The 26684-nt window shown below is 41.0% G+C and overlaps 1 protein-coding gene and 2 long non-coding RNA genes across 4 annotated transcripts in view; 1 reads left to right on the forward strand and 2 right to left on the reverse strand.

The window, feature by feature from the left end:
• The first annotated feature begins 1044 nt into the window (after positions 1-1044).
• Positions 1045-26139, forward strand: LOC309533342. Of its 2 annotated transcripts, none has more exons than XR_014220143.1 (3): positions 1045-3064; positions 4420-6836; positions 25629-26139. It is a non-coding gene; the product is annotated as an uncharacterized lncRNA (long non-coding RNA). The 2 variants fall into 2 exon arrangements; XR_014220144.1 differs by lacking the exon at positions 25629-26139 and having other exon boundaries at positions 1045-1689; positions 2905-3064; positions 4420-8091.
• ATP1B3 (ATPase Na+/K+ transporting subunit beta 3) overlaps positions 8680-26684 on the reverse strand; it is a 35632-nt gene continuing 17627 nt past the window's right edge. The window contains exons 3-7 of the mRNA XM_082224631.1: positions 25220-25327; positions 17825-18012; positions 16373-16423; positions 11023-11109; positions 8680-9753 (exon numbers count right to left, since the gene is read on the reverse strand). Of these exons, the coding sequence (XP_082080757.1) occupies positions 9583-9753; positions 11023-11109; positions 16373-16423; positions 17825-18012; positions 25220-25327 (605 nt within the window). The 3' untranslated portion in view covers positions 8680-9582. The remainder of the gene's footprint in view (positions 9754-11022; positions 11110-16372; positions 16424-17824; positions 18013-25219; positions 25328-26684) is intronic.
• On the reverse strand, positions 13350-16366 carry LOC309533402. Its single transcript, XR_014220214.1, has 2 exons — positions 14497-16366; positions 13350-14464 (listed from the first exon to the last, which is right to left on the reverse strand). It is a non-coding gene; the product is annotated as an uncharacterized lncRNA (long non-coding RNA).

The raw sequence follows: 26684 nt of genomic DNA on the forward strand, positions 1-26684 counted from the left end.
TTAATTCTATTGCAATTATGAGAAATTAAATTGTTTGTTCTATAGGGTTCTTTGACCAGGATTGTCCACAGTGGGAAGAGTCTGGCCTGCTAGTGTGGCCACAAGTTGACTTTATGTAGCTGAACACCTGAAGGAATAGTTGTTGACCTTGGCTGAATGGCAGGTAGGATGTACCAGAGGGTGGGATGGAGGGTTTCTGTTGATGGAATGAAGCTTGAAACTCTGGCCCTTGGAAGACTAATATGAAACCCTGTTTATGTATAGTATTTGTCCAGATACACTGTGTGCTCTTTGTGGCCTTCAAAGTAGTAGAGATAAATACACTGCAGCATGTTCATCTTTAGCCGCACTTCTGGTTAGAAGGAGCTTAATTTTGCAATTTGACTGGGGATTGGTTTTGTCATTCACAGTAAATCAGCAGAAAAGTACAAAGTCAAAAGCAGCAAAGAAATAATTGTGTATGCTTATTGTTCATTAAACTCTGCTTCAACCCTACATGTAGGATAAAGGGTCGGATTCAAACAATGTTCTCTTTGTAAGCATTGTAGGAATCCAGTGTAGGGGGAGGACATGTTAATTTAAAAATGCAGGGGTGTTTGTTCAACTACCTACATCGTGTGATATGTGTAGGTTATTCCTCAGGGCATGTTCTGTACAGGGTATTGGACCCTGTGTTATTTTTTGGTGACATGATTTTGTGTGTCGAAATCTTTTTGCCTATTACCACTGAGATTTGTATGTAATATTAATTTGCCTCACCTCTTTCTACCCAGGTTTGTTGGTTTCATGGACTACTCTTCTTTCGCTCTCAATATGAGACTTTCTGAAATGCTTCTTTATTCTTTTGTTCTCTTGTGTTGGACCTATAAAAAAACCTGCTGCTGTTTCTGTAGTAATATCTGAACAGGCATAACACACTCTGTCATCCAAAGAAAGTGAACATATGTCAGGAGTGCTCTGATGGTGTTTCCTGCTTGGCAGGGGGTTGGACTCGATGGCCCTTGTGGTCTCTTCCAACTCTATGATTCTATGATTCTATGAACAGTTCAATCTCATTCAAGTTCACTCAAAAGTAGAGTCCATGTGATAAAGTGCATAAGATGTCGGAATGGGACTGGGGAGATCCCTGTTTGAATTGCACAGCCATGCAGTTCAAAAACAAAGTGTTTCCAAGTCAGGAAAAAGTCTGCTCTTTGCCATTCCACATCTTTCTGAATTTTGTATGTAATGATCTAGATATGCCCCATTACTATCAAATCCTTTCTACTAGTTCATGGCAATTTTATGGATGACTCTATATAGCAACAGTCAACTTCTAAGTGCATTTCTGCTCCCTGAATTGTAGCCCCTGTGAACCCACAGTGGACCTTTCTGGTCCTACAGCAGGGCTGGGAAACCTGTTGCACTCCAGTCCTCATCAGTCTCGGACAGCAAGGCCAAAGATGAAGCCAGCTGAAGTTCAGCAGCATCTGGTGAGCCAAGGTTTCCCCAGCCCTGTCCTGGAGAATGGCAAAGAATACATTGCCGTGACATACTATTATCAAGTTCTGGTTTAAGAACCCTTCTTATTTGTGCATATTGCTAATTCTATTCCCAACCTGAAATGTGAGTATTATAAAATGGCTGTCCCATTGTTCCATTTAGGTGAAAGTGAGGGGGCAAGGACAGCTATAAACCAGGAATGAGAAGGTACAGGAAATGACTCAGAAGATTTAGCTTTATTTAATTAACCATTTGTGCTTTTGAAATATCTCCTCACTGATTTTAAAACTACACTACTTAGTGCCACAGGCAGAGGCAAGTTAGAACAGTTATCACAGCCTCTGGCATGGGCAAGATAATTACATGGATCAAGAATCAGTTACAGAAAAGGTGTGTTCTTCCTGGAACATTCTGAAATCTGTACCAGTTTAAGACTTGTTTTAAACCTCGATGCCAGGGAGCAGTGTCCCAACCTGCAGGTATAGCTTTGGCTTCTCATACTCTACAATTACTCAAGTATACCCTAATTAAGAAGTTAAAATGACTGTTTTGAGAGAGAGGGATTTATTATTGTGGTCACTGCCAAAATTGCAAGTTAAATTTTCACTACAAGAAAAATCTGTTGCTTTTATGGATGCATACAACTTTCACTCCTTTTACCTTTTAAGAAAAAGTCAAACAAGTTCATTGTGCTTTTTCGTGGGCTTTTGAAGCTCTGAATCCCTACTTTTTATTTTGAAGGAGGATCCAGCTGATGGGAGGAAATGTTAGGATTACCCTAGGGTAGGGAACTTTCAGCTGGCCAGATGAGTATAATTTCCATTCCCCTTCTCTTGAAAAAGCACGGCCAATGGTCAAGGAATGATGGGAGTTAAGTCCAGCAATAGTCTAGGGCCCTGCCTTTAGACTCTGGTCCAGTTCTGTCAGCAGAGGGAGAAAGAGAGACCACAGCAGAAAAATGTTTAAAGATGTCAGCCATCAGCCAGTGGTAGCACATGAGAAGCAGGCAGGAGGAATGTTTCAAACAACTATTTAAAAGCTTTTTTTCAGTTATACAAAATAAAGGGGGGGAAGAAAGTAGGGAGAATTCTTAAGAGAAGCTTGGATACATGGAAACAGTGGTAAGCAAATAATGGTAACTGTTGGTGGCTGTGTAAGAGAACTGGATCATTCAAGACAGGCCTCCATTGTTAACATTACTGATGATACCAGATCAGGTTATAGAGTAGGGATCTCAAAGAACAAGCGTGAAGGCTGCAGCGCCCAAACAGCACAGAGAAGAGCAATTCAGTAGTGGTGTGTATTTTGGGAAGAAAAGTTATTTGCTTTGTGCTGAGAAAAATTGTTGACCTACTAATGTCATATCATTGCGAGATAGATGACGAGAGAGAGGACATTTTATTTTTCTTCTGCTTCATACAGCTGCTTTAATTCTGAAGTTTACAGGAGTGATGAGTCATTATAATATTGGACTTGGTGATCCAAGCTGCAAAATATGGAAGTGCCCTAAGAGAAGAAGCAGAGCTTCATTTTTCTTTTTACTGCTGGCCTGGCTTCTCTCATGGATGAAAGATGCCTGAATGTAAGTATTATGTTTGTTCTACTCATCCCTTCATTCAGTGAAGTGCTAATTAGAGGTTTACTTAAAATATGAGGGGCGGGGGGGGGGGGCACAGCGGCAGCAGGGTTTGACGCATACACAATAATGAAGTAATCCCAGATAAAGTAAAGCCTGCGTTCACGTTAAAAATGAGACATGAAAAAGGGTTTCTGTGATGCTACATGCATACTATGTAGTTCTTTTTATAGCACAGGATGGATGGCAAAGAGAAAGAGATGCCCAAAGTAAGAGTGTGGTGCAGTTGCATTGAATAATCTGACGGGGAAATCCCAGGGTGTTTACAGATCAAGATACAGTTGTTGTTTATGGGGGGTGGACGTAAATGCTGCCCTTGAAACTTCCCCAGTCCCACCATGAGAGCTTTTGCCTAGCTAGGAAGTATCCTTAAATTGTGATGGTGCTTTTTTCTTGGCTGGAAGACAACATGCAGAAACATTGCATGACTAGAGTCAATTCAGTGCTCTGCCCATATTTGCACGTGGTCCTGCCTGCCACTGGTTTGCAACTCCTGGAAGAGTGCCCATGAGGAAATGTGACCCTCAGGCTGAAAAGAATCCCCCACCCCTAAGAAAGAGTATGAACCAGAAGCAGAGGACAATTTTGCTTAGCCTGTGATAGTGCTTTGTATAGTCCAAGGTGCATCCCTCTCAATAGGAGCCTATAATCCTCTTCAGATGCAATGCGATGTAAAGATGCTGGGGGGGGGCATTCTGTGATATCTGTAAAACAAACAAATTTATCATAGAAACAGTGAATTGTAGAATTGGGTGGGACCCTGAGGACCATCTAATCCAACACCTTGCAATGCAGGAATCTCAACTAGATCATACATGACAGGTGGTCATCCAACCTCTGCTTAAAAACCTCCAAGGAAGGAGAGTCCACCACATCTCATGGGAGTCTGTTCCAATGTTGAACAGCTCTTAATGTCAGAAAGTTCTTGCTGATGTTTAGTCTGAATCTCCTTTCTTGTAACTTGAAGCCATTGGTTTGGGTCCTACCCTCCAGAGAAAACAAGGTTGCTCCATCCTCCATGTGGCAGCCCTTGAGATATTTGAAAATGGCTATCATATCTCTTCTTTGCCAGGCTAAACATGCCTAACTCCTTCAAGCATTCCTCATAAGGCTTGACTCATCTGAAACTTGTGGTCTTTCCCCCTAATCTTTTCACATGCACTACTGGCAAGCCTAGTGTTCCCCATCTTATATTGTGCAGCTGGTTCTTCCTAAATTTGTCACTATTGAAATTTTATTAGTTTGGGCCCAGTTCTTCAAACTATTAAGGTCATATTGAATCCAGGTTCTATCTTCAGCAGCATTGGTTACCTCTCAGAGTTTGGGGTCATCTGCAGATTTTATGACCACCCCCCTAATGCCTTCATCCAATTTGTTTATAAAGATGTTGAACAACAACGGGCCCAGGACAGAACCTTGTGACACTTACTTTTTCCCACAAATGATGAGTCAGCCAGTTACAAATGCACCTAAAATATTCTGGACTAGAACCAATTCAATTGTAGCCATGAAAGGTTATGCTCACTTAACGGATGAGGACAGAGAAGAAATATATACCATGATCTGCAAAAGGTACTGTCAGCTACTTATAAAGCTTAAATGTACACAGTATAAACATGGTGAGCAATGACAAAAACCACGAACAGGTGTTAACTAATAGCCTTTGTGGAGGAGAAACCATTGTGTCATTTCAGGGCAAAACAAATGCAAGTTACTGATAAGAGCTAGTGCAGCAGTTTTATGTTGCAGTCTCCCTTTGAAGTTCCTTTGTTAGAGAACAGTTAGCAGCAGAGTGACCTAGAGGCAATTGAAATCTGACCAAAACATGTAATCTCTAGAAACTGCTCGGGAACATTTCAGTGTCCTAGACATAAATAATGACTTAAGGCAGCAACATTAGCAAATAAACTTCAAAGAAGACTAGGGAGGCATTGACTGTCTTCACGTTTCCCCCGGCATCATGATTGTTGCATCATGTGTAATAATAATAATTTATTATTTATACCCTGCCCATCTGGCTGGGTTTCCCCAGCCACTCTGGGTGGCTCCCAATAGAATACAGTGGTACCTCGGGTTAAGAACTTAATTCGTTCTGGAGGTCTGTTCTTAACCTGAAGCACCACTTTAGCTAATGGGGCCTCCCCCTTTTCTGTTCTCATCCTGAAGTAAAGTTCTTAACCCGAGGTACTATTTATGGGTCTGTAACCTGAAGTGTCTGTAACCCAAGGTACCACTGTATTAAAAACACGAAAAAACATCAAACATTAAAAACTTTCCTAAACACACACATCATGATTTGCAATATATTGCCAGGTCAAAAATTATGAAACTGCGGTCTCTCTCTCTCTCTCTCTCTCTCTATATATATATATATATATCGTCCAGCCCTAAAGAAGACCACTATGAATTGCTGAACTAGAATTGATCATTACATTTGGTTATTTAGTCCTGAGTTGAGACTATAGTTTCTTCTCCATGTGAGGATAACACTGAATGCCCTGGTGGAGTAGGCTCTAATCCAGAAAAGCTTCTATCACAAATACTGGGCTCCAAGACTTGTTTTTTTTTGGGAGGGGGGTTTGCTGTATCAGACAAACCTTTCAAGCTGCAGGGTTCAGTTACACCATTAATTCATGGTGTGAAGATACATGTAGTTTCAGATTATACTGCAGTAAATGCGCAGATACAAGTATGAATTCAGCAACTGCAGCTACAGCGTCAAAGTATTTGCAGAGAAGCAAGAAATCTAAGAAGTTTGTAGTTATGGATTACACCTAGAAAAAAATTCATTTCACATCCTCGAGCTTAGCCATAGTTACACTAGTGTTCTTTCTACACCTCTCTTTCCCATTTATTGAAATTCTTTGCCCTGCTAAATGGCACCTTTCATCCAATCACTGACAGCAGAAAGGGAGAAATTGTTAATGTTATGATGTAGCCATTAAATTATAGGGCAGGGATAATATAAACATATGCAGTTCCCTTTCCAATGTTCAAGAGTAGAAATACAGAATGTTATACCTGAAAGCTGAATAATCTGTAGGCAGAGCAAAAAACAGATTACAAGTTACTGTAAATTGTACTATCAAGTACAGGCAGCAATAGGAAATTATGGGCAGTCTTAACGGTCTTTACCTCTTTGCAGAGTGAGGTCCATCCCTATCATCCATCCTTCAGTGCTTCAGTAATTATCGGGAGGAAAGGAGGTAGGGAATATTTTGCATCCACAGGATCCAGAGCTCTCCTGTTCGCCTGGCATACCCCTGGAGCTTCCATACTTCTATTCCCACCTCCATACTTATATTCCTCTGCTCTCTATTTAGTGCCTTCTAGAATTATTTTTCCTAGCAGGCAGAAGGCACACAAATGGTGCAAGGGGGGATCCCCAATATGGCTGTTCCCCAAATAGGCTTGTCAAGAGAGAGCACATCCTGCTGTGTTCTCTAAAGGACTTCATTTTATAAATGACCAGCCCTTCTAAGCATATCCTCACCTTCACATCTCAAGGAGAGAGCAGGTTTGTAAGGGCAATGCTGTTATCCAAAATATACCAGCCCTTGCTGGTTTGGGGCTTTATAATTACTGTTAATAATTTGATTTGTATCTTGCCTCTCCTCCCAAAGAGTCTAGGTTGGCAGATACAGCAATGATAAAACAAGAAGGCAGTAACTGGAACTTTTGGTGGTAGCTACATTGAGCTTTTTAAAGTAAAGATTGGGTAAGTGTTTTTAAATACACTTCGTATTGGACACTAAAGCTAACGGGCCTGTGAGAAGCACAGCATGTACATTGTTCTCAGAAAATAAGCAACACTAGCCTTAGAATAGGTAGCACTCTGTAGAATGCACTCTGGTAGTTGAACCTGGTAGTGTGTCAAGTATAAATGACAGTGGCCAGCTCCTGAGAATCATGGAATAGTTTCAGCTGATTTCTTAGATAAAAAGCATTCCTTGGCATCTGCATCTCCAGCCACACTCCCCTGCTGCATGAATGTTCTTTCGTCAATGAGTTTATCATTGTGTCTGGAAAAGTAATCCCTGCATCTCCCCTGTACTAAATCTGGAAGCATCCATACTGGAGTAGTGAAGAGCTACCTTCTGGCTAGGAAGACAAATACAGTGTTTTTTTAACTGTTAAATTAGTTGCACTAAAAGTCAGGTCTGGCTTTTAGTTCAACTAATCTATCTCAGTTCAATTAATCACTCACGCAAATGGTATTTCCCATAGCTGAGTGAGAGAAGGGGAGGAAGGAAAGGACTGTTTAGCCACTCTTCTGTGTGTGACTTCAACAAGTTGATACTGTGTAAAGCTGCTACTTGTTAGTCCCCCTTATAAATAGGACAAATGCAAAAGCTGTGATAAATAGGGTGAGGTGGGCTCATGGGCCTCTAAAACCTCCAGTAGCTGGAGAGGCTTCAGAGTGGATTTTGTTCTGCTTTAGCTACGATTGCATTTGTGTTTGTCAAAATGCATCTGCTGTATGCACAGAAGAGGCCCACAGCTATTTCAAGCAATGGCACATTACATAACTTTTAACCTGAATTTTATTCTTCCCCTATCCACATTGCTTTACAAGTTCAGTAGCAATATGCTGCATAAAGATGCATATATGGACCCCTCACCCCTTTAAACTTTGTAATTAATGAAAATTATGGTAAGCCAAGCCTGGGAATAACTAGCAAATTTACTGACTGCAGAGGTTGCCTTAAGAGCAGATTCCTTACATTTGCAGTCTATATATCCAGCCAATTGCTGCACAATTATATAGCATTAGTAAAGGACAGATATTCCCTTAACAGAAATCCACAAATGTACTCACCATGTAAACCATTTCTCTCCCTGGAAAAGCAAACCATTCCAGCAAGGGCAAGATTTAGGTCCGAATTTAAAGTTAAACTATAGTTTGTAGGAATTAGCTTGAATCCAAAAGGGGTAGCGATACAGAAAGCCGAGCAAGTCACTCTGTAGGAGAATGTAGGATGGAACTTAATTTCCTTTTTGGTCTCTTCCATGCAGTCTTCAAGTTGCATCAGTAGTTATTTAGTTAGACACAACTGCCTAACAGCTTTGCTCTGGAGGGCATAAGTTTACAAAGGAAAGGTCATGGGAATTTCTATTGTAAAATTGCTGAACTAGGACATAATTAATTTGATTCTATTAGTTTCAGAGCTGAAGACCAATGTTTTCCCCTGCCCACACCTATATAACAAAACCCCAGTATAAATGTTGTTGAAATGGTCCCTTGTGCTCATCTTGTACACATTTAAGGTCTACACAGAATTGTCGGACTGTATCTTTTTACATTTTCTGGCCATTTAGCACCTCCATTTCCAAATTCTCTATCATATACACACACCTACTGGAATTGGTTACAAATTTCATAATGGCCATGCTCTGAGCAGCTCCCTTCCTAGGAAGGCCTGGCTTAAAAGATCTTATATGCGAGAATGAAGAGAGGACTTCACAACCTTTGAAACAAAGTTTGGTGTTTAAAGGTTGTTAGTGTGTGGTTGTGTGTACCCAGCAGCAAAACATAGAACATTAACTCATCCCAAACTATATAAATTAAACAAAGGAATGTTTAATCAATACAGTCCTTATTTTGAGCTTTAAAAATTTAAACAGACATTTCTCCTTCCAGGGATTTTTTTTATTGGAAAGTGTAAGTCTACTCCCACATAGTGAGGTCTTTTCTTCCAAGCAGCTTTGCAGTACAACCATTACCAAGTTTCTAAACCATAAACATAAAGAAATGTTCATACCAATAGTTCAACTAAAAATGTTTTAAAAGTGACATTGTATTGGTTTTATCTGTGCTCCACATAACAGCAAGCATTTAATACGATGACAATCAGTTTCTCAACTAAAATATCAAATCTAGACCAAACTTTACACAAACACACAATACCTGCATGATGACAAGCACAACAGACTAGTTCAGTATTTAAATAATGTTAGTATTGATTTTTGACACTTAAAGTCCACTTCCTCCAACCCAATACAGGACTTAAGGCATCCCTGCACAAAACACAACTCACTATGAGAGGTTGGGAAGTTTGAAATTTTCTCCTAAAACTGTGTTGGTATTGATATGATAGTTAAACCAGTGTTAAACCAATACAATATTTACATAGCACAGCACATTTGAGACACTCACTTGGGGATAAAGCCCACATTTTGGAACAGGACAAAGACCACCATGATTACATGTTTGGAAGTTATTTACAGGTCCCTAAAATGACAAACTATGTCTGTACACTGGTCCAACAGGGCAGGCAAAAGCTTGACATGCAGTTATTTTGTGAAGGATTTAAAACATGATTTGGAAGCACATTATTATGCTACCCTGAATGCCACGTCCCACCCTATGCTTCTCAAAGGTGGTCTCATCTTCTAGAATGGCAGGTCCCGCTGATACAAAAAAAAATCACACAAGGTTTACTTTGTGAAGACACTGTTGACTTCTATTCAGTTATCAGAAATTTGAAGGAAACGCGTCCCAGAAACTTGTCACGATCATCTTCATTTTTTAAATTGCTTGATCCTGTGATCTTGCATTCAACCGTTACATCTTCTTTGGTACTGGTTGTGTTAAATTCTAGTTGAACAGCTACTAGTGGCTGTAGGTAGTTTGGCTAGTGAGAGAGAATGAGAGAGAAGATCTTTTTAATTAAAAATAATAAACTCTCCTGAAGGTGCCCTAATTGCCCCAAATCACATCTCAAATGTGTCTTCGTTATAGCTTTTTAGACCAAGTAAATGTTGGGCACACAGCGGCACTGGCAAATGGGCTTGTGAGACTTTCAGCTTTATCTATTATTGCTTATTCAGAATCAAGCTCTGCTGTATTCGGCACTTCCTGTTCCCAAGCATGCATAAAACATTGCAGTCTCAGCCATCAACTCTTTCTTACTGGAATATGACAGAAAATAGATTAAATGGTAAAACATATATCGGAGATGCCAATGCCTATCATCACAAAGGATGATAGTGGGAGTACAGCAACACCCATAGGGTCACAGGGCCCTCCTATGAGCAAGAGCCTCATTTACAATTTCAATGCCCCATGGAATACTGTACTGCAGCATGCCCCTTTAGCCCTGGGCACACGTACGGCCCAATAGCAAAACTCTCATATAATATCTGAACCAGCAGGTGGAGAGGCCTAAAGTTCTCTAGTTATCTCCCGCTTGGACTACTGCAATGCGATCTACGTGGGGCTACCTTTGAAGGTGACCCAGAAACTGCAATTAATCCAGAATATGGCAGCTAGACTGGTGACTGGGAGTGGCCGCTGGGACCACATAACACCGGTCCTGAGAGATCTGCATTGGCTCCTGTATAACTGAAGGAGCGTCTCCACCCCCATCGTTTAGCCCGGACACTGAGATCCAGCGCCAAGGGCCTTCTGGCAGTTCCCTCATTGCAAGAAGTGAGGTTACAGGGAACCAGACAGAGGGCCTTCTCAGTAGTGGCGCCCACCCTGTGGAACGCCCGCCTTCAGATGTGAAGGAAATAAGCAGCTATCTTCTTTTTAAAAGACATCTGAAGGCAGCCCTGTTTAGGGAAGTTTTTAATATTTAATGCTGTACTGTTTTTAACACTTGATTGGAAGCCGCCCAGAGTGGCTGGGGAAACTCAGCCAGATGGGCAGGGTATAAATAATAAATTATTATTATTATTAAGGGATGAATTGTGGCTCCTTGGCTGAGCAGTATCAAGTCTGAATGCTAGCTTACATGTACTACCAACCCACCCTCACAAATTTAAAGAAGTGCACAGGGAGTGATGTTCAGTTGCGGGCAGTCTAGTTAAATAACAATAGTTAGTTTAAATAACAATTTCAAAAGATTGTATTCAGTAAATTGTTTTGAGGTAAAGCAGCACAATTTAGATATACTCACATGTAATCTTTTTCCATAGTATGGGAAATACATTAAATCAAGTTTTCCCTCAGGAGGAAAAGTAGTTATCATAGCCTTGCCTTGTTCCTATAGATGGGAGATTATATATATATATATATATAAAAACCAAGTTTTTTTTAAAAAAAATAGTTTGTGGGCAAGCAAAAATAAAAGCACAATAAATACAGTTAAACTCTTTATTTTGTTCGCTTAAAATGATGTTAGGGTGAATATTCAGAAAGCCAGACACAAAAAGTTAAGCTTGCTTAGCCCTTTGTTATCAGGTCAGGTGTACCCAGCAATGCCATACAAATAAAATACCTGATGGTAGTTACTAAGCAGGACAAAGTAAAAAGCAAGCCATGCCCTTCAATGCTACTCCTTGTCCAGTAAAACAATAGTTGCAGGTAAGTCCAAGCCAAAAATACCTCCTCATGTAAAGTTAAAAAACTTGAATAATTGTGTGGTGGGAAGGAGGTAGGCATGTAAGAAATAAATGACAAATAAAAAGACGTGTGCTATAACACACAAGTGTAACAGTGAAATACTAGTATCAACAAACTTCACAGACCTTGCAACCACAGCACATGCTACCTGAGCAGCCTTTGCACAATATTTCACAACTGCACAAACAGAACAGAAAATGCTTCCATGGATGTCATAAAAGCTGTGATTTCCTGTCATTGCAATGACCACAGGGATGACACCATCCCTTTTCTTAGTGCCACTGTGTCAGGCATTATCCATTCAGAGCCTGCCTCTCTTGATACCCCAGCAATGTGGCTGTGTGTCTAGACTCAATTCAGACTTTGATCACCTCTAGATCCACATGGAAGAGACATCTTTTGGAATGTTGAAATCACTGAACTGTTCAGCTTCCAAAGAATCTAGTTATTTTAAGCAGACAGTGTCCATCGTATTTGGAAAAAGAAAAGAAAAACACTAGCCACTGACATATTATGCACTTGGAAGTATATGCCATGTGTTTCCATGCTGCCTGCAATCTTAATTTGAGAAAACAATATAAACCACTCAATCAAAAGAATCTGTAATATACATAAAATATAATTAAATCCACATATACATGAATCAGCAAAATTTTAAAACATGTATACTTAACTAAATTATATGTCTGGGTAGGCTTGCTGAAATGAAGTTTTTAGCAGGTGTCTAAAACAGTACAGAAAGGGTGTATGGCTAATGAGCTGCCATACTAGAAAACAGACTTCACAAATGTAGAAAGAACATTATATATTCCACAGAATGAACAGGACAAAGTGGTCTTTCAAGTACACCAGCCCCAAACTATGAAAGGCCTTGTACACAAACAGTAAAACCTTGAACTAAACTCAGTAGCAAATAAGTATCCAGTGCAGATTTTTGAGCAGAGGTGGTGTAATAGGTTGGCAGGATTCCACTGCTGTCAACAATTGCTCTGAAGCATTCTCCACTAACTGTGGTTTCTGAACCAACCACATGGCAAGCCCTACATTGAATGCATTGAAGTAACCAATGCATGGACTGCTATGGTCAAGCTATCTTGGTCTAGGAACAGCCACAGGTGTTGTATACTAGTGAAGTTAGTAGAAGGTTCTCCTATCCACCAGGGCCTCTAGTGACAAAGCTGGATCCAATAGCAACTCCAGACTATGCATCTGATCCTTCAAAAAGAGTGCAACTACATCCAGAACAGGCAATTAGCAGATTTCTCTTGTTCCTCTGTCTGTCAGGATTGAAGCTCAGTTATTTCCCCTCTTCTGGCCCACCAATACCCTGGTTCAGGGTCCCTATGACCACCTCTGATTCAGTTTTGAAGAAATAGAACTGAGTGTCATAAGCATCCTTGCTCTCAACAGCTTCACGTGGGTATTAAATGGCATTGGGGATTAGTGCCCTGTAGCACTCCAGGGGGATGAAAATCCTCCACACAGGTAGTAGTGGAACCACTGTTAACACGGGGATCCCTAATACCTATCACATGAAGCTGGTCCAGAAACCAGACAGATCTGTGAAAAAAGAGCAAGGTCACACTTCTTTTGTCCCATTCTCAATAAAGATTACCGTATTTTTCACTCCACAAGACACACTTTATTCCTCCTAAAAAGAAAGGGAAAATGTCTGTGCATCTTACGAAGCAAATGCTGCGCGGAGGGACGGACTAGGTGTGTCTTAAGGAGCGAAAAATACGGTATCTATCAGGGCGACCAGGACTGTTTCAGGACTGAACCAATGAATGGAATGGGTGATAATCTGTATCATCCAAGGAAGTCTGACTGCTCCTCCACAATATTGTCTATCACCATCCCTAAAAAGGGGATATTTATGACTGGTTGATACTTAAGTCCAAACTACTGCCTCTTTCCAAGTTATGCAATGAAGTGCTTACAACACATAGAACTCAACCAGTTAATGAGGCATACAGATTACTGGTGTACACGGTCAAGTGCAGAATACTTGAAATAGCCTCTGCTTGAGGATGCAATGCAGACTGTGAAGAGCAGCTTTTTTGCTATTCACACTACCATATTCACACTACCATATGCTAGGCATGATTATGTGCACTAACATAACCAGTGTTCATTCCATTTCATGGTGAGACTTCCACCACTTGCACTCTATTTTTCATGCAGCCTGATTCATGGACCACAGTTTCCTAGAAAACAAGTGAGTCTATCAGGCTCATCAACGCTGGAAAGGACATTCAGCATCAATCATCTGCAATCTGTTTCTCTGTTTCTCTGGCTCAACACCAGGAGCAAAGCCTAAGCCTGCTGCAACATGAATAAAGTTTTCTGATAAAGGAGATGGAACTCTTCTGACCCTCCAAGTCTGGCCTGGTGTATAACAAAATCCTCCACTAAAAAGAAAGAAAATGCTCCCAAATAATGCCTGAATCAGCCTTGCAACTAATGCATCATGATACATGCATCAAAGCCAGTATATTCCATCACCAAAAATAAGAGCTGAGAAAAATTATGGTGAAGCAAGAGCTGATGTTCTTTTAATTTGCATAAATTTAACCATTGTGGGGAAAGCTGGATGAAAACTATGCACTTTAAATTTTTTGTTGATTGAATTTAGCAGAGAACTTCAGTTGTGGAAAGCATGTCAAGCAACAAGTTGTATCTCACCACAGGAATAAAACTTCAACTGTTCCAAGTAGTCAGCATGCCATATATAGTACAAAATGTTTGGGGAAAACATTACACAGTATATTTCACTTTAGTTACAACAGCTGCTTTCTGGTGTGATCCTAATTTTAAGCTATTGGACAGAAAGAAGCAGAAGGAGGTAAAATGAATGTTATTACACCATTGGGTCACATAAGGTGAAACACATATATTTGATTCAGAAGTACAGAACAGTATAGGCTGGCAAAGAGGAAATGAAGTAGCTAAAAGAATTATGCTGCATATGATACACTGCCTTCGTGATATCCATTCTCCAACGTATTCATTTACATTTATATACCACCTTTATCTTCCAAGTAACTAAAATGTGGTGTACATGGTTCTCCACCCCATTTCATCTTCACAAGCTTGTGAGGTAGGTTAGTCTTAAGAGATAGTGACTGGCCCAAGGTCACCCAGTGAGCTTCATGGCTGAGTAGGAATTCATACCCTGGTCTCCCAGGTTATAGTCCAACACTCTAACCCAGAGCTTTCCAAACTTTGCATGTCAATGACACACTTTCTAGACATGCATCATTTCACAACACAGTAGTTCAGTTTTACCAACAAACCGGAGGTTAAACTAGCCCCTTTTCAGTCCCGGGAAGAGCAAAGGGAGCATTAACACGACACTGCAGCTGACACACTAATGTGTCACAACATAGAGTTTAGAAAGCTTTGCTCTAACCATTACACCACATCTCAAGATGTCATCCAGGGGCCATTATTAATGTTCTTTTTAATCTGCCAGTCACGTGCATGACAAGTGTTAACCCATGTAAAAACAATTATGGATGTAAACACATCTACCCCAAAAAGGACTTTAGATGTCTGAAAACAACCCACACCAGCTACAATCCACACCAGCTTTAGACCCAGAACAATTTTTGTGCCAACACTTCCACACCTAGAACACATTGCTAAATTGGGTTAAAAGGGTGCAAAGGTTTTACAGATACAATATTAGCAATGTTCACACATCACAGTAAACTATTGTTAAAGGTTTACTCTGAATGAGCATGTGCTTTGCTCCCCCCCCCCCCGCACAGGTTGTTTTGCACCAAGCAAACCATGATTTGAAGCCAAGGTTTGTTCTCAGCTTACCAATTATGGTCTGAGTGAAATAACCATGTTCGGATGAAATTCTAAACCAGGAAATGTGGTTTGTTGCTCTGGCTTGTATCAGGAAGAGAAAGCATGAGCAATCTGGGCCACTGTCAAAGCAGTAAGAAAAATATGTACAGGTGGCATACACACATGCACATATAATATTCTTATAGTATATATGCAGATAATACTATATTTATTAGTTTCACTTGGATAGTATATGTATTTGTAACAATAATTATATCTGTGTCTTTTTTGCTCATTTCTAAAGTATCTAGTCTTAATTGAGCCTTGCTTTTGAAATCAAGACATTAGTCACGCATACACCCTGCTCTCTCACTTCCCTCACCTTAGCTGTGTGGCCCTCACAATTCAAATTCAAATTAAAACTGATTCTTTTGTAATTTTTTAAAAACCAATAATATTTTTTTTTAATGAAGCTGAGTCAATCTAAAATTACTTTGAGAACCCAGCTTTGATTTAGATTCAGATCAGGGAAGGATTTGCTACATAGGAATAAGGGATGAGGAGGACACATACTTCTGAAAAACAAATTCATTCAACTCTGAATTGGGGGGCACGGAACCTGCATTTACTTTCTCTCACTCACACACACAAATCTGCACACAGATAAATGTTTAAAGCACATGGAACATTTATAACAAAGAAACAGATTTTGAAGAAAATGGAGTGTGCTTACAGATGAACAATTCAAATGCTAAGATGTTATAATCTAAACTACTTCAGTGTTCATTTTCTTACCCACCATAAATATATTGTGTAAGGTGCATTTGCAGCATGCAGAGAAAAACAAAAGGTTGGTTATGAAATGGAACAAAAGAAAAAAGTAAATATGAGGAACCCATAATATCTATTCTAAATGAAAACTATAAAAACAACACTTTCAAGCTGAGCAACTAACTGAGCCAAAGATAAAAGGGAAATTGCTAGCTTTTATAAATGAACAAAGGACTAAAAATACTCACAACATCTATGACTTTATAGTAAATTTGCTTCCCTAAACTTGCTTTAACAACATGAATATATGCACATTCTTATATGAAAATACTCACCTTAGCTTCACATGTTATAGCTGGCATTCCTTGAGGTTTTAATCCAATTATCTGAAATGTAGAAGAATCTCTATAAACTCCTTTTTGTAGGTGAAGGGAATACCTTATTACTTATGTTGTAAATGTGGAAAAAAGCGAATTATAGCAAGGCTGCAAGGAATTCTCTTTATCAAAAGGTTAATTTTTCTGTGATCCACTTTACAGAAAAGTTACTGTTCCCAAATTAAGAAGTTTGTATATTCAGAGGTTCAGGGGAAAGGGTAATGAAAGGCAGCTTTTCAAGTTCAACTATGCCAAAGCTGCTTATTTTCAGTAGGCCCACTTGCAAACACCAAATGTACAAATCCACAAATATTGTCTCCTAATGTGCCTGCTGAAAATAAGCAGCTTTGGCATGTTGAACACAATGCAATGCCCCTCTCCCTCTTTCCTAACATCACTGCCAATAAGATTTGACAAGAGGCAGAAGCTGGGCTCTGCTGCAATCTCATTAAGGTAATCAACTCAGTCATAACAGTTTTGTAAGATGTGCAACAAATGTGTGCCTTATCCAACAGCTGTGTTACCTATGCAATGGTTTTTGTACAGAAAGAGAGAGTTCTCAATAAGGAAGCAAAATATTAATAAGCAGAGTCTTCATGATCAGGTACTGCAGAACTGCCCTGTTTTAAAGTACAGCCACAACAGCACTCAGAGGGTTCCACTTCCACATGACATTTTGAGCAGCAGCAGTTCATTACTTCAAATTAGGCATGTAACATTAATAGCTGAATCCAGATGGCATATGCAAGAGACATGTCACATAACATGCAGTCAACTGCCGAATAATGAAATATTTTAGCTAAAAAGTCTGCAGCAAGAGGTTGCAGTAAGTCAAATCACAGCCCTTATCTTTCTTTCTAGCAAGACACGTTAAAACAGTTTTGTATAGTTTTGTGACGAACAATTTTGGCCAACTGGCAGATAATCTCTTGCATGACGCAGGTAGGGCCCTTGTTATTAGCAGTAGCAGTACTGGCATTCAGCCCAGAAATATACTGCTAATAGTTTAGTGCTCTAAAGCACAAAAGTTACATGATTTCGAAGCTCCTGGGGATACGAAGGGAAAACAGGACAAAATGCTGCTCCTTTATGCAGTAAAAATGCAATAAAATTAGCCTGAAAGAAATGACACAGGTATGCAATTGCTTTCTCTCCAAATTCAAAACTGAGGGTAGCTTCACAGGCGTTTCTAACGGCATCTATAAAGCACTCCAACATGGGTATCAGTTAAGAAGCTTGCTCATGCAGGTGTTCCATAGGTGCACTGGAGTGAACACAGACATGCCTTAAGTGATGCTGCCTGATTGCAAGGGCCAGCCGGTCACTACAAACTATCCTTCCACTTGAAACGCAGTTGCCAGCAGAAACATAGGTAAGTTTTAGAAAGCTATAAAGAGTCAATATACTTACTCTATTCATTTTTACAATAACACATGGTGTTCCTTTAGCATAACCAAAAGTTGCATCTTGTAGTCCAGAGCATGGTCCCAAGTTAGAACGATTAAATTTGCACACTTTTTTTTCAGCATCAGAATCCTGGAGAAAGAGTTGTCCTGGAGTACACGGGATGTTATCCACCTGCTTTGATTCATTATACGCTGGGGGAAACAATTCAATGCATCACATTATGCACTCATTAATTCAATACATATAAAAACTATTGACTTAACAGCTTCAAAGAATTTGGAGAATGATTTCCAAGCTTTGAAATAAAGTAACACACATTCAATATTCAGTATTCACCCAGACGACTACAACACACATTCAATAAATACTCTTCCTGAAGTGAAGGACAGAAAGAACTAGTGAAATATAGATTGCTTTAACTCTACTGGAAAAGTATGATGTGGGGACACTGGGGCCATGCGGTTCAGTTAACACTGCTGTAGCATTGTACAGTGGCATTCCTTCAATTTGTTAATAGCTGAAATCCACCTAGAAGCCTACTTGCAACATAAGAATCAAAAAGTTTCAAAAGTCCATGCATCTGGAGCTGGAACCTGTTAGCAATCTCAAGGTCATCTTTGCTGAAAACTAGCTCAAAAGGTAGCTGGCACCAAATGGTAACAGATGCTACTGGTTTTAATTCATTGCAAAACTGATGTCTCCTGCTGGATTTAGAATTTTAAGTTCATTAACGTCCAAGCATGGTGCAACATGTGCTTTATTATCATTGCACTGATTAAATTTCTGATGATTTGTAAAGAGCTTTGATCTACTCAAAAGAGAAAGATCCTCACTGGCCACTCTCCAAACTCCCACTAGAATAAGGGCTACAACTCTAAGGCCTGGTGTGGGCCCATTTGCGGCCCATCAGAAGTGATAGCAGATGTTGGAGATGTGCCAAAAACAAGAAGCTCAGTAACTGCTGGAGGAAAATAAGAGCTTCCCATCCAGAAGCTTTAAACTTGCTCACCCTTAAGGGTCTGACAGATCTGGGGACCGGACAGGTGACAGGAAACACAAAAATAAACATAAAAGAGCAGACCCCAATAGAACCCAAAGGGTGCTCATCAATGGTTCCTCTTCATCCTGGAGAAGAGTGACTAGTGGGGTGCCACAGGGTTCTGTCTTGGGCCCGGTCTTATTCAACATCTTTATCAACGACTTGGATGATGGACTCAAGGGCATCCTGATCAAATTTGCAGATGACACCAAACTGGGAGGGGTGGCTAACACCCCAGAGGACAGGATCACGACCTTGACAGATTAGAGAACTGGGCAAAAACAAACAAGATGAATTTTAACAGGGAGAAATGTAAAGTATTGCACTTGGGCAAAAAAAATGAGAGGCACAAATACAAGATGGGGGACACCTGGCTTGAGAGCAGTACATGTGAAAAGGATCTAGGAGTCTTGGTTGACCACAAACTTGACATGAGCCAACAGTGTGACGCGGCAGCTAAAAAAGCCAATGCAATTCTGGGCTGCATCAATAGGAGTATAGCATCTAGATCAAGGGAAGTAATAGTGCCACTGTATTCTGCTCTGGTCAGACCACACCTGGAGTACTGTGTCCAGTTCTGGGCACCACAGTTCAAGAAGGACACTGACAAACTGGAACGTGTCCAGAGGAGGGCAACCAAAATGGTCAAAGGCCTGGAAACGATGCCTTATGAGGAACGGCTAAGGGAGCTGGGCATGTTTAGCCTGGAGAAGAGGAGGTTAAGGGGTGATATGATAGCCATGTTCAAATATATAAAAGGATGTCACATAGAGGAGGGAGAAAGGTTGTTTTCTGCTGCTCCGGAGAAGCGGACACGGAGCAATGGATCCAAACTACAAGAAAGGTCTTTAAGCAGAGGCTTGACAGAGGCTTTGGAGGTCTTTAAGCAGAGGCTTGACAACCATGTCAGGAGTGCTCTGATGGTGTTTCCTGCTTGGCAGGGGGTTGGACTCGATGGCCCTTGTGGTCTCTTCCAACTCTATGATTCTATGATTCTATGATTCTATGATTCTATGAAAGAAGATTCCACCTAAACATTAGGAAGAACTTCCTGACAGTAAGAGCTGTTCGACAGTGGAATTTGCTGCCAAGGAGTGTGGTGGAGTCTCCTACTTTGGAGGTCTTTAAGCAGAGGCTTGACAACCATATGTCAGGAGTGCTCTGATGGTGTTTCCTGCTTGGCAGGGGGTTGGACTCGATGGCCCTTGTGGTCTCTTCCAACTCTATGATTCTATGATTCTATGAATAAAGTACAAATATATCAGCAATAGCTGGCAGACTAGAGTGGTGATGCTATAAATCTTCAGCCATTAGGTGGCATTTTCAGTCTCAGTTGTTGCTAGGGTAACTTTAAAGTATGTCTTCTTGAAAACTTAAGTTTCATTTATTATTATTCTTGTTCCTCTACCTACCTACCAAGTATATAAAAAGGTAAAGGACCCATGACAGTTAAGTCCAGTCGCGAACGACTCTGGGGTTGCGGCGCTCATTTTGCTTTACTGGCCAAGGGAGACAACGTTTGTCCGCAGACAGCTTTTCCAGGTCATGCGGCCAGCATGACTGAGCTGCTTCTGGCAAACCTAGAGCAGTGCACGGATACACCGTTTACCTTCCTGCTGGAGCAGTACCTATTTATCTACTTGCACTTTGACATGCTTTTGAAATGCTAGGTTGGCAGGAGCAGGGACCAAGCAACGGGAGCTCACCCCATTGCGGGGATTCAAACCGCCGACCTTTCGATTGGCAAGCCCTAGGCTCCGTGGTTTAGACCACAGCGCCACCCGCGTCCCTACCGAGTATATAACTGAATGCAATTCTAGATCTGATATTAATATTTGAGACTCAGGAAAAATATTACTTTTATTTATGTATTTATTACAATTGTACGGCGTTCCGTGTGCTGCACTGGCTCGCCAGATGCAGCTTTGTCACGCTGGCCACGTGACCCGGAAGTGTCTCCGGACAGCGCTGGCCCCCGGCCTATAGATGTGAGATGGGCGCACAAACCCCAGAGTCTGTCAAGACTGGCCCGTTCGGGCAGGGGTACCTTTACCTTTTATACTGCCCTTTATCTGTAGATCTCAGGGCAGTTCGCAGCATAAAAATACAGCACCCAAGCAAGGTTTCACCATTAGCTAAAGCGGTGCTTCAGGTTAAGAATAAGAACGGACCTCCAGAACAAATTAAGTTCTTAACCTGAGGTACCACTGTAGTGAGCTATCTGTAGTCTTAAAACAGGATTGTCATCAATTATAGTTGTGAATTTTTCATGATTTTACATTTTTATCTTTTGAGATAAACCTTTTAAAAAAATCAATTGTGGTGCCTGACAAAGGTATAGATTTCAGCTTCAAAACCATTGCTATACAGTGGTGCCCCACAAGACGAATGCCTCGCAAGACGGAAAACTCGCTAGACGAAAGAGTTTTCCGTTTTGGAGGTGCTTCGCAAAACGAATTTCCTATGGGCTTGCTTCGCAAGACGACAATGTCTTGCGAGTTCCTGCTGGTTTTTTCCCTCCCCCCCCCTTTTCCTAAGCTGCTAAGCCGCTTATCAGCTGATCCGATCAGTAGATAAGCCGCTAAAAGCCGCTAATAGCACTAATCAGTCAATGGGCTTGCTTCGCAAGACGAAAAAAACGCTAGACGAAGAGAATCACAGAACGGATTCTTTTCGTCTTGCGAGGCACCACTGTACCAGGTATTTCGGGGCACACAAAATGGAAGTTGCCAATAAAAGTCTCCAATACAATACCAGAAATGAGGCTTTTAGTGTATGTTCCAATGAAGTTCTAGAATTTAGCAGTTTTCTTTTTACAGCTTAACTGCAGTGTTTCTAAGTGCCTAGACAAATTTGATGGTTTCCAACTTAGTTGCTACTCTTTCAACATGGGTCATTGGCAAGTTACTTTTCTCAATACAAATAAGACCATATTTAATACAACAATGGTTGAACTTGCAGACAGACTTACTAGTTGTTGTTTTTTACTTTCTGGGATATCTCTCTGCAGTGTGTTTCATACTGAATAAAGGCATGTCAACAGTACATTCAAATCTGCGTTGTTCTTATCAAAAAAGCATCCATGCTTGCTGCAATCTCCTTTTTCATTCATCTTTCCTTCCACTGTAGCTTGCCTTCGCTTTCTCAGTCACCTTCTCTTACTTTCAGCTCCACTCTCATTTGCCTTCTATTCATTTCTCCTCTCACTTTCCTCCTGTCATCGCCTCGGCCACCTTCGTTCACCTTTCTCTGTCTCTTATGCTCTGTCTGTCAACTCACTTTTCACCTTCTGCCACCTTTATTTCCCCCCCTTCTTTCTACTCTCACCTGCAACATGTAAAACAATAAATATGAGCATGCCTAAGCATGGGAAGCAGAGCACAGCTACTTAACACCATCTCTTTACTTAAGTTCCCAACCATCAGATTTCTAGTTTTGATGCTGGGCAGTTCCACCACTTTCATCCATTCCTGTGTCCCCAGTGCTGCAAAATTAAGGCTGCAACTCTATGCACACTTACATTAAAGCAACGAACAAGTGGGTTTACTGCAGAATAAATATGCATAGGCTTGAACTAAGAAAATCCAATCTAACAAGAGTTATGGAGGAGGGTGTACCTTGTGTAAACAGGTTCTTGGCTAAACTAAGGAATCAAGTGCACATCCATACCCCAGTATAACCTGCTCCAGGAAAGGTCAAACCAATTTTGTTCCCTTTCATCAGCAAGGGCAGTTACAGTCATACCTCGGGTTGAATATGCTTTGGGATGAGCACGTTCGAGTTGCGCTCCGCGCCAACCCAGAAGTAACAGAGTGCGTTACTTCCGGGTTTCGCCGCTTGCGCAGACCTCAAAATGACGTCACGCACATGCGCAGAAGGCCAAAACGTGACACGCGCAGACACAGGTTACGTTTGCTTCTAGATGTGAACGGGGCTCCGATACGGATCCCGTTTGCATCTAGAGGTACCACTATACTCTTATTCCTTCTTTCCTTTCTTTTAAATATATATTTTATACACATACTTTATTTTGATTTTGGCTATAATCAAGTTACAAAAAACATAATAAAGCAATCACATTTTTATAAAACCAGGACCTAGAAAACATAAATCATCTCAACAGTTCATTCATTAAATAAATAAATAAATAAATAATGTCTTACCAATTTAATCTAATCAAACCCAACCAACTACTTATTACAGTCATGACAAATTGTATTACCCTTCTTTCTACAACTCTAATGTTATGCATTTACCTAGGAGAAGCAATCTTATTGTGAATCCTGCAAAACCTGGTCCTTGCTTCTCTGCCTAGCTCAAGCCTGTACTCTGTTTCCATGCTGGCAACAAACAGGAATCCCTCTACCTTGTCCCTCTACCTCCTTCACAGCCAGTAAGGAAACACAGGATAGTAGCAGACTAGTAAAGAACTGAAGGTTCATAATATTTGTGGGATTATTCACAAGATTGCATTAAATAAACTTTACCAATAAACTTTACCCATTTCTTCACAGCCTACAATTATCACAATGTCAGTTACAATTCAGATGGATTCACAAAGGGTAGCATACTGGTGTTTATGTGCATGTAGCAGTTCAGGGCAGAATTTCAGTTTGAACTAAAAGTCTGAATACTGTTTAAAATATTCTTGTGGAAAACATGCCATTTCATCATGAAATCTGCAACTGTGGATAATTTGCTTCTGCTTGCTGTGAATGGGTAATAGACAAGGTACAGATGCAATTTGCCAATCTTCCTTCCTCAGCTACCCAAATGCACTGCTACAAGTATCCCAGATGCCCACTTATAAACTGTAGCTGGCAGTGTGAAGTGTCCTGCAACTTTCTATCCAAGAATACAGAAGAGAAAACCACACCAGTTTCAAATGCAATTCCCTAGGACTCCCTTCCCTGTCTAGAAGGACCAGTAGTCCTAGATCCGGCTTCCAAAGCACTGGCAGCTTTGCCAAATATTAACTAGGGTGTGTTACGTCTGCTCAATTTCATTTATAATGAAAGGCAGAAATCAGTCTTGCATGTGTTCTCTCATATAAATACAATTGCAAGTGGAATGGCATGCATTCTGGAAATGCAACAAGAACACTGTTGGCCTGCCCCTTGCAGAGATTTTTCAAAGTATGTTTGCTCCATAGCTTTCCACGAGTCAGTAACCTCATAGCACAGGGTATACATTTCATACATAGAAACAATGCCAACATTATAACCATGTATGGCAGGGGGTTGAACTGTTCTAGCCCACAGATTAGTACTTGGAGGGTGGCCATTTAGATCACAAATGACCCCCCCCCCAGTGCTATCCATGTACCAAATGTGCTGCTTTTTTGGCATGCTTTTTACTCAAGGCATACTTCTATGGCAGTTAATGGCAGAAGAAAGCTTGCTGATGCTAGATGGCAGAACTAGGCACTCTACTAATTTAAGACAGAAGGTCCAGCCCAGTGGCTTTCAACCAAAGTAGCATACAGATATCTCCAGCTTCCAAAGTAGACTGCAATGACACAGGTTTATTACATGCTAAAATGGTTGGGATTATACAGCCTTGTATTATTTGAATACATTGTTGTGCATTTTTCCTCCAAGGTTCCCAAGTATGGTTTACAGTGCAGCATTAGCCCTCTGGTTTTAGGAGATTTCTCACTGCTCCTGAACACCTTCACAGCCCAGTCTCTTTCACCAGAAGGACCCTGGACAATCATACAAGAACCTTTTCGCATCTACTAGTGACACACTGCCTCATGGCACCTCAGTCTCCTGGTATGGAATATGCTCCCATTTCCCTTCAACATACGGCAGGCAGCATTCTCTACCAGTTGACATTTATGAAATATTTTCAAGACCAGTCTCATGGCGACTGCAGCAGTGACCAATCTTGAGCATCTTAAGAGGTGTGACTGATGGCAACTAGGTCTCCACTCTCAAAGATGGCAGCATATGTAGACAAGAAATAAGCCACCAACATAATTTTCTAAAAGTTGGGTAAGGCCTAGAACCTTCAGTAAGAAATTATTAATACAGAATAGAAGCTGACTTGATACAGAATACATTTTTCTTTTTAGCAGAGTATACACAGTTTATGACATGTTTCAATTAAATACAGAGGATGTGCCTACTGACTTTCAGAAGACTTGTTGTTCAGATTGCCAGTTCTCAAAACTTTGAACAAAGCTACCTCACTCTTGTATACACAATAATAATTTAATTTTTTTTGGAACCTAAAAAGTTCCAAGGGGGGAAATACAATGACCTGATCACGTTCTAGACCTAACAGATGGAAGGGAGCTACTTTTCATTCCTGTTAATATTTTAAATAAGTTTCTTGCAAAATATATTTATACATACCTCCTAAAAAGTCGTGAAGTTTTGTCACATAAGCAGTGTAACTTGCTGACTTATTTTTGCTCAGGAAAAATTCCAGTGCAGTATCTGGCTTTGGTGAAATCATTAGTCCTACAAAAAAAAAAAAAAAGGAAACTAAAGCTAGCTGCTAATTCATAACACTTCTCAGAAAGAATTATTCTGACACATAAATCCCTCCCCAAAATGTATTTATCTGGACTTTATAGAAATCATGAAGAAATGACCTGTTCACCTCTATTGTACATAATGATCTGAAAGTAATTACAGTATTTAGGTCAATTTTAGAAAATGTATCCCTCAATACTCAAATGATTTAAATGGCAGCATTATAGTTTTACTGATTCGAGATTACATTTCACTTCTACATTTAAGGTGTGTCTTTTTTATGCAGGGGTGATAACAGAGCAATCCAAGAAACAATAACTTCAATCAAATCAACTCCCTGAAGCCAGTGATAGTGAGGCCCACAGAACACCAATGCTGCATTCGTGTACTCAGACACTGAAATTGAAGGCTTAGCCACACTAAGCATTAGCCAGTATCTTACTCTGTTTCAAATTTGTTTGCATATATTGTTTAATGGAGGGCTAATGCAAGTTGAGTCAAGATTTCAACATTGGGTTTAGCTGTCCAGTCTACATACCACACTGTGTAAAAATTACTAGTCCTGCTTACCCTCACTAATCATGCTCTGTGGTCTGATGCCACCTTATATCACCCTAGGAAATTAAGGCACATGAGAAATGTTAAAGAAATAGACAAGTGGAGCCCCATAACAAAATGGTGTGTGGGATGTGTGTCTCTGAGTCTGTAGCTAAAGGGCTTCAAGAAACACTGAAGGCAGCAGCCCCTGCTTAGTTTGGGTCTTAGCTCGTGTGTAATTTAAAAAAATAATAATTAGAAAGTACCGTATTTTTCGCCCTATAGGACGCACTTTTTCCCCTCCAAAAATGAAGGGGAAATCTGGGTGCGTCCTATGGGGCGAATGCAGGCTTTCGCTGAAGCCTGGAGAGCGAGAGGGGTCAGAGCGCACCGACCCCTCTCGCTCTCCAGGCTTCAGGAAGCTATCCCAAGTCTTGCAAGCCCGGCGGGATGTCCCGCGGGCTCGCAGGCAGCAGCCTGCACCCAAAAGCTGGGGACAGCGGGGAGGCGCAGCGCCGCCATCCTGCTATTCCCCGACCTGATCGGGAGGCTGGCGGGGGGAGAAGCAAGGCTGCTTCTCCCTCCCCCCCCCGCCAGCCCCACAAGCTCGGGGAATAGCGGGATGGCGAAGCGCTGCCATGCCGCTATTCCCCGACCTGATCTGGAGGCTGGGGGTGGGCGAAGCAAGCCTGCTTCTCCCCCCCCCCCCCGCCAGCCCCACAAGCTCGGGGAATAGCGGGATGGCGAAGCGCCGCCATCCCGCTATTCCCCGACCCGATCTGGAGGCTGGGGGTGGGAGAAGCAA

Source organism: Podarcis vaucheri (genome assembly GCF_965113315.1).
Source record: "Podarcis vaucheri genome assembly, chromosome: 5".
In the NCBI taxonomy this organism is placed as follows: domain Eukaryota; kingdom Metazoa; phylum Chordata; class Lepidosauria; order Squamata; family Lacertidae; genus Podarcis; species Podarcis vaucheri.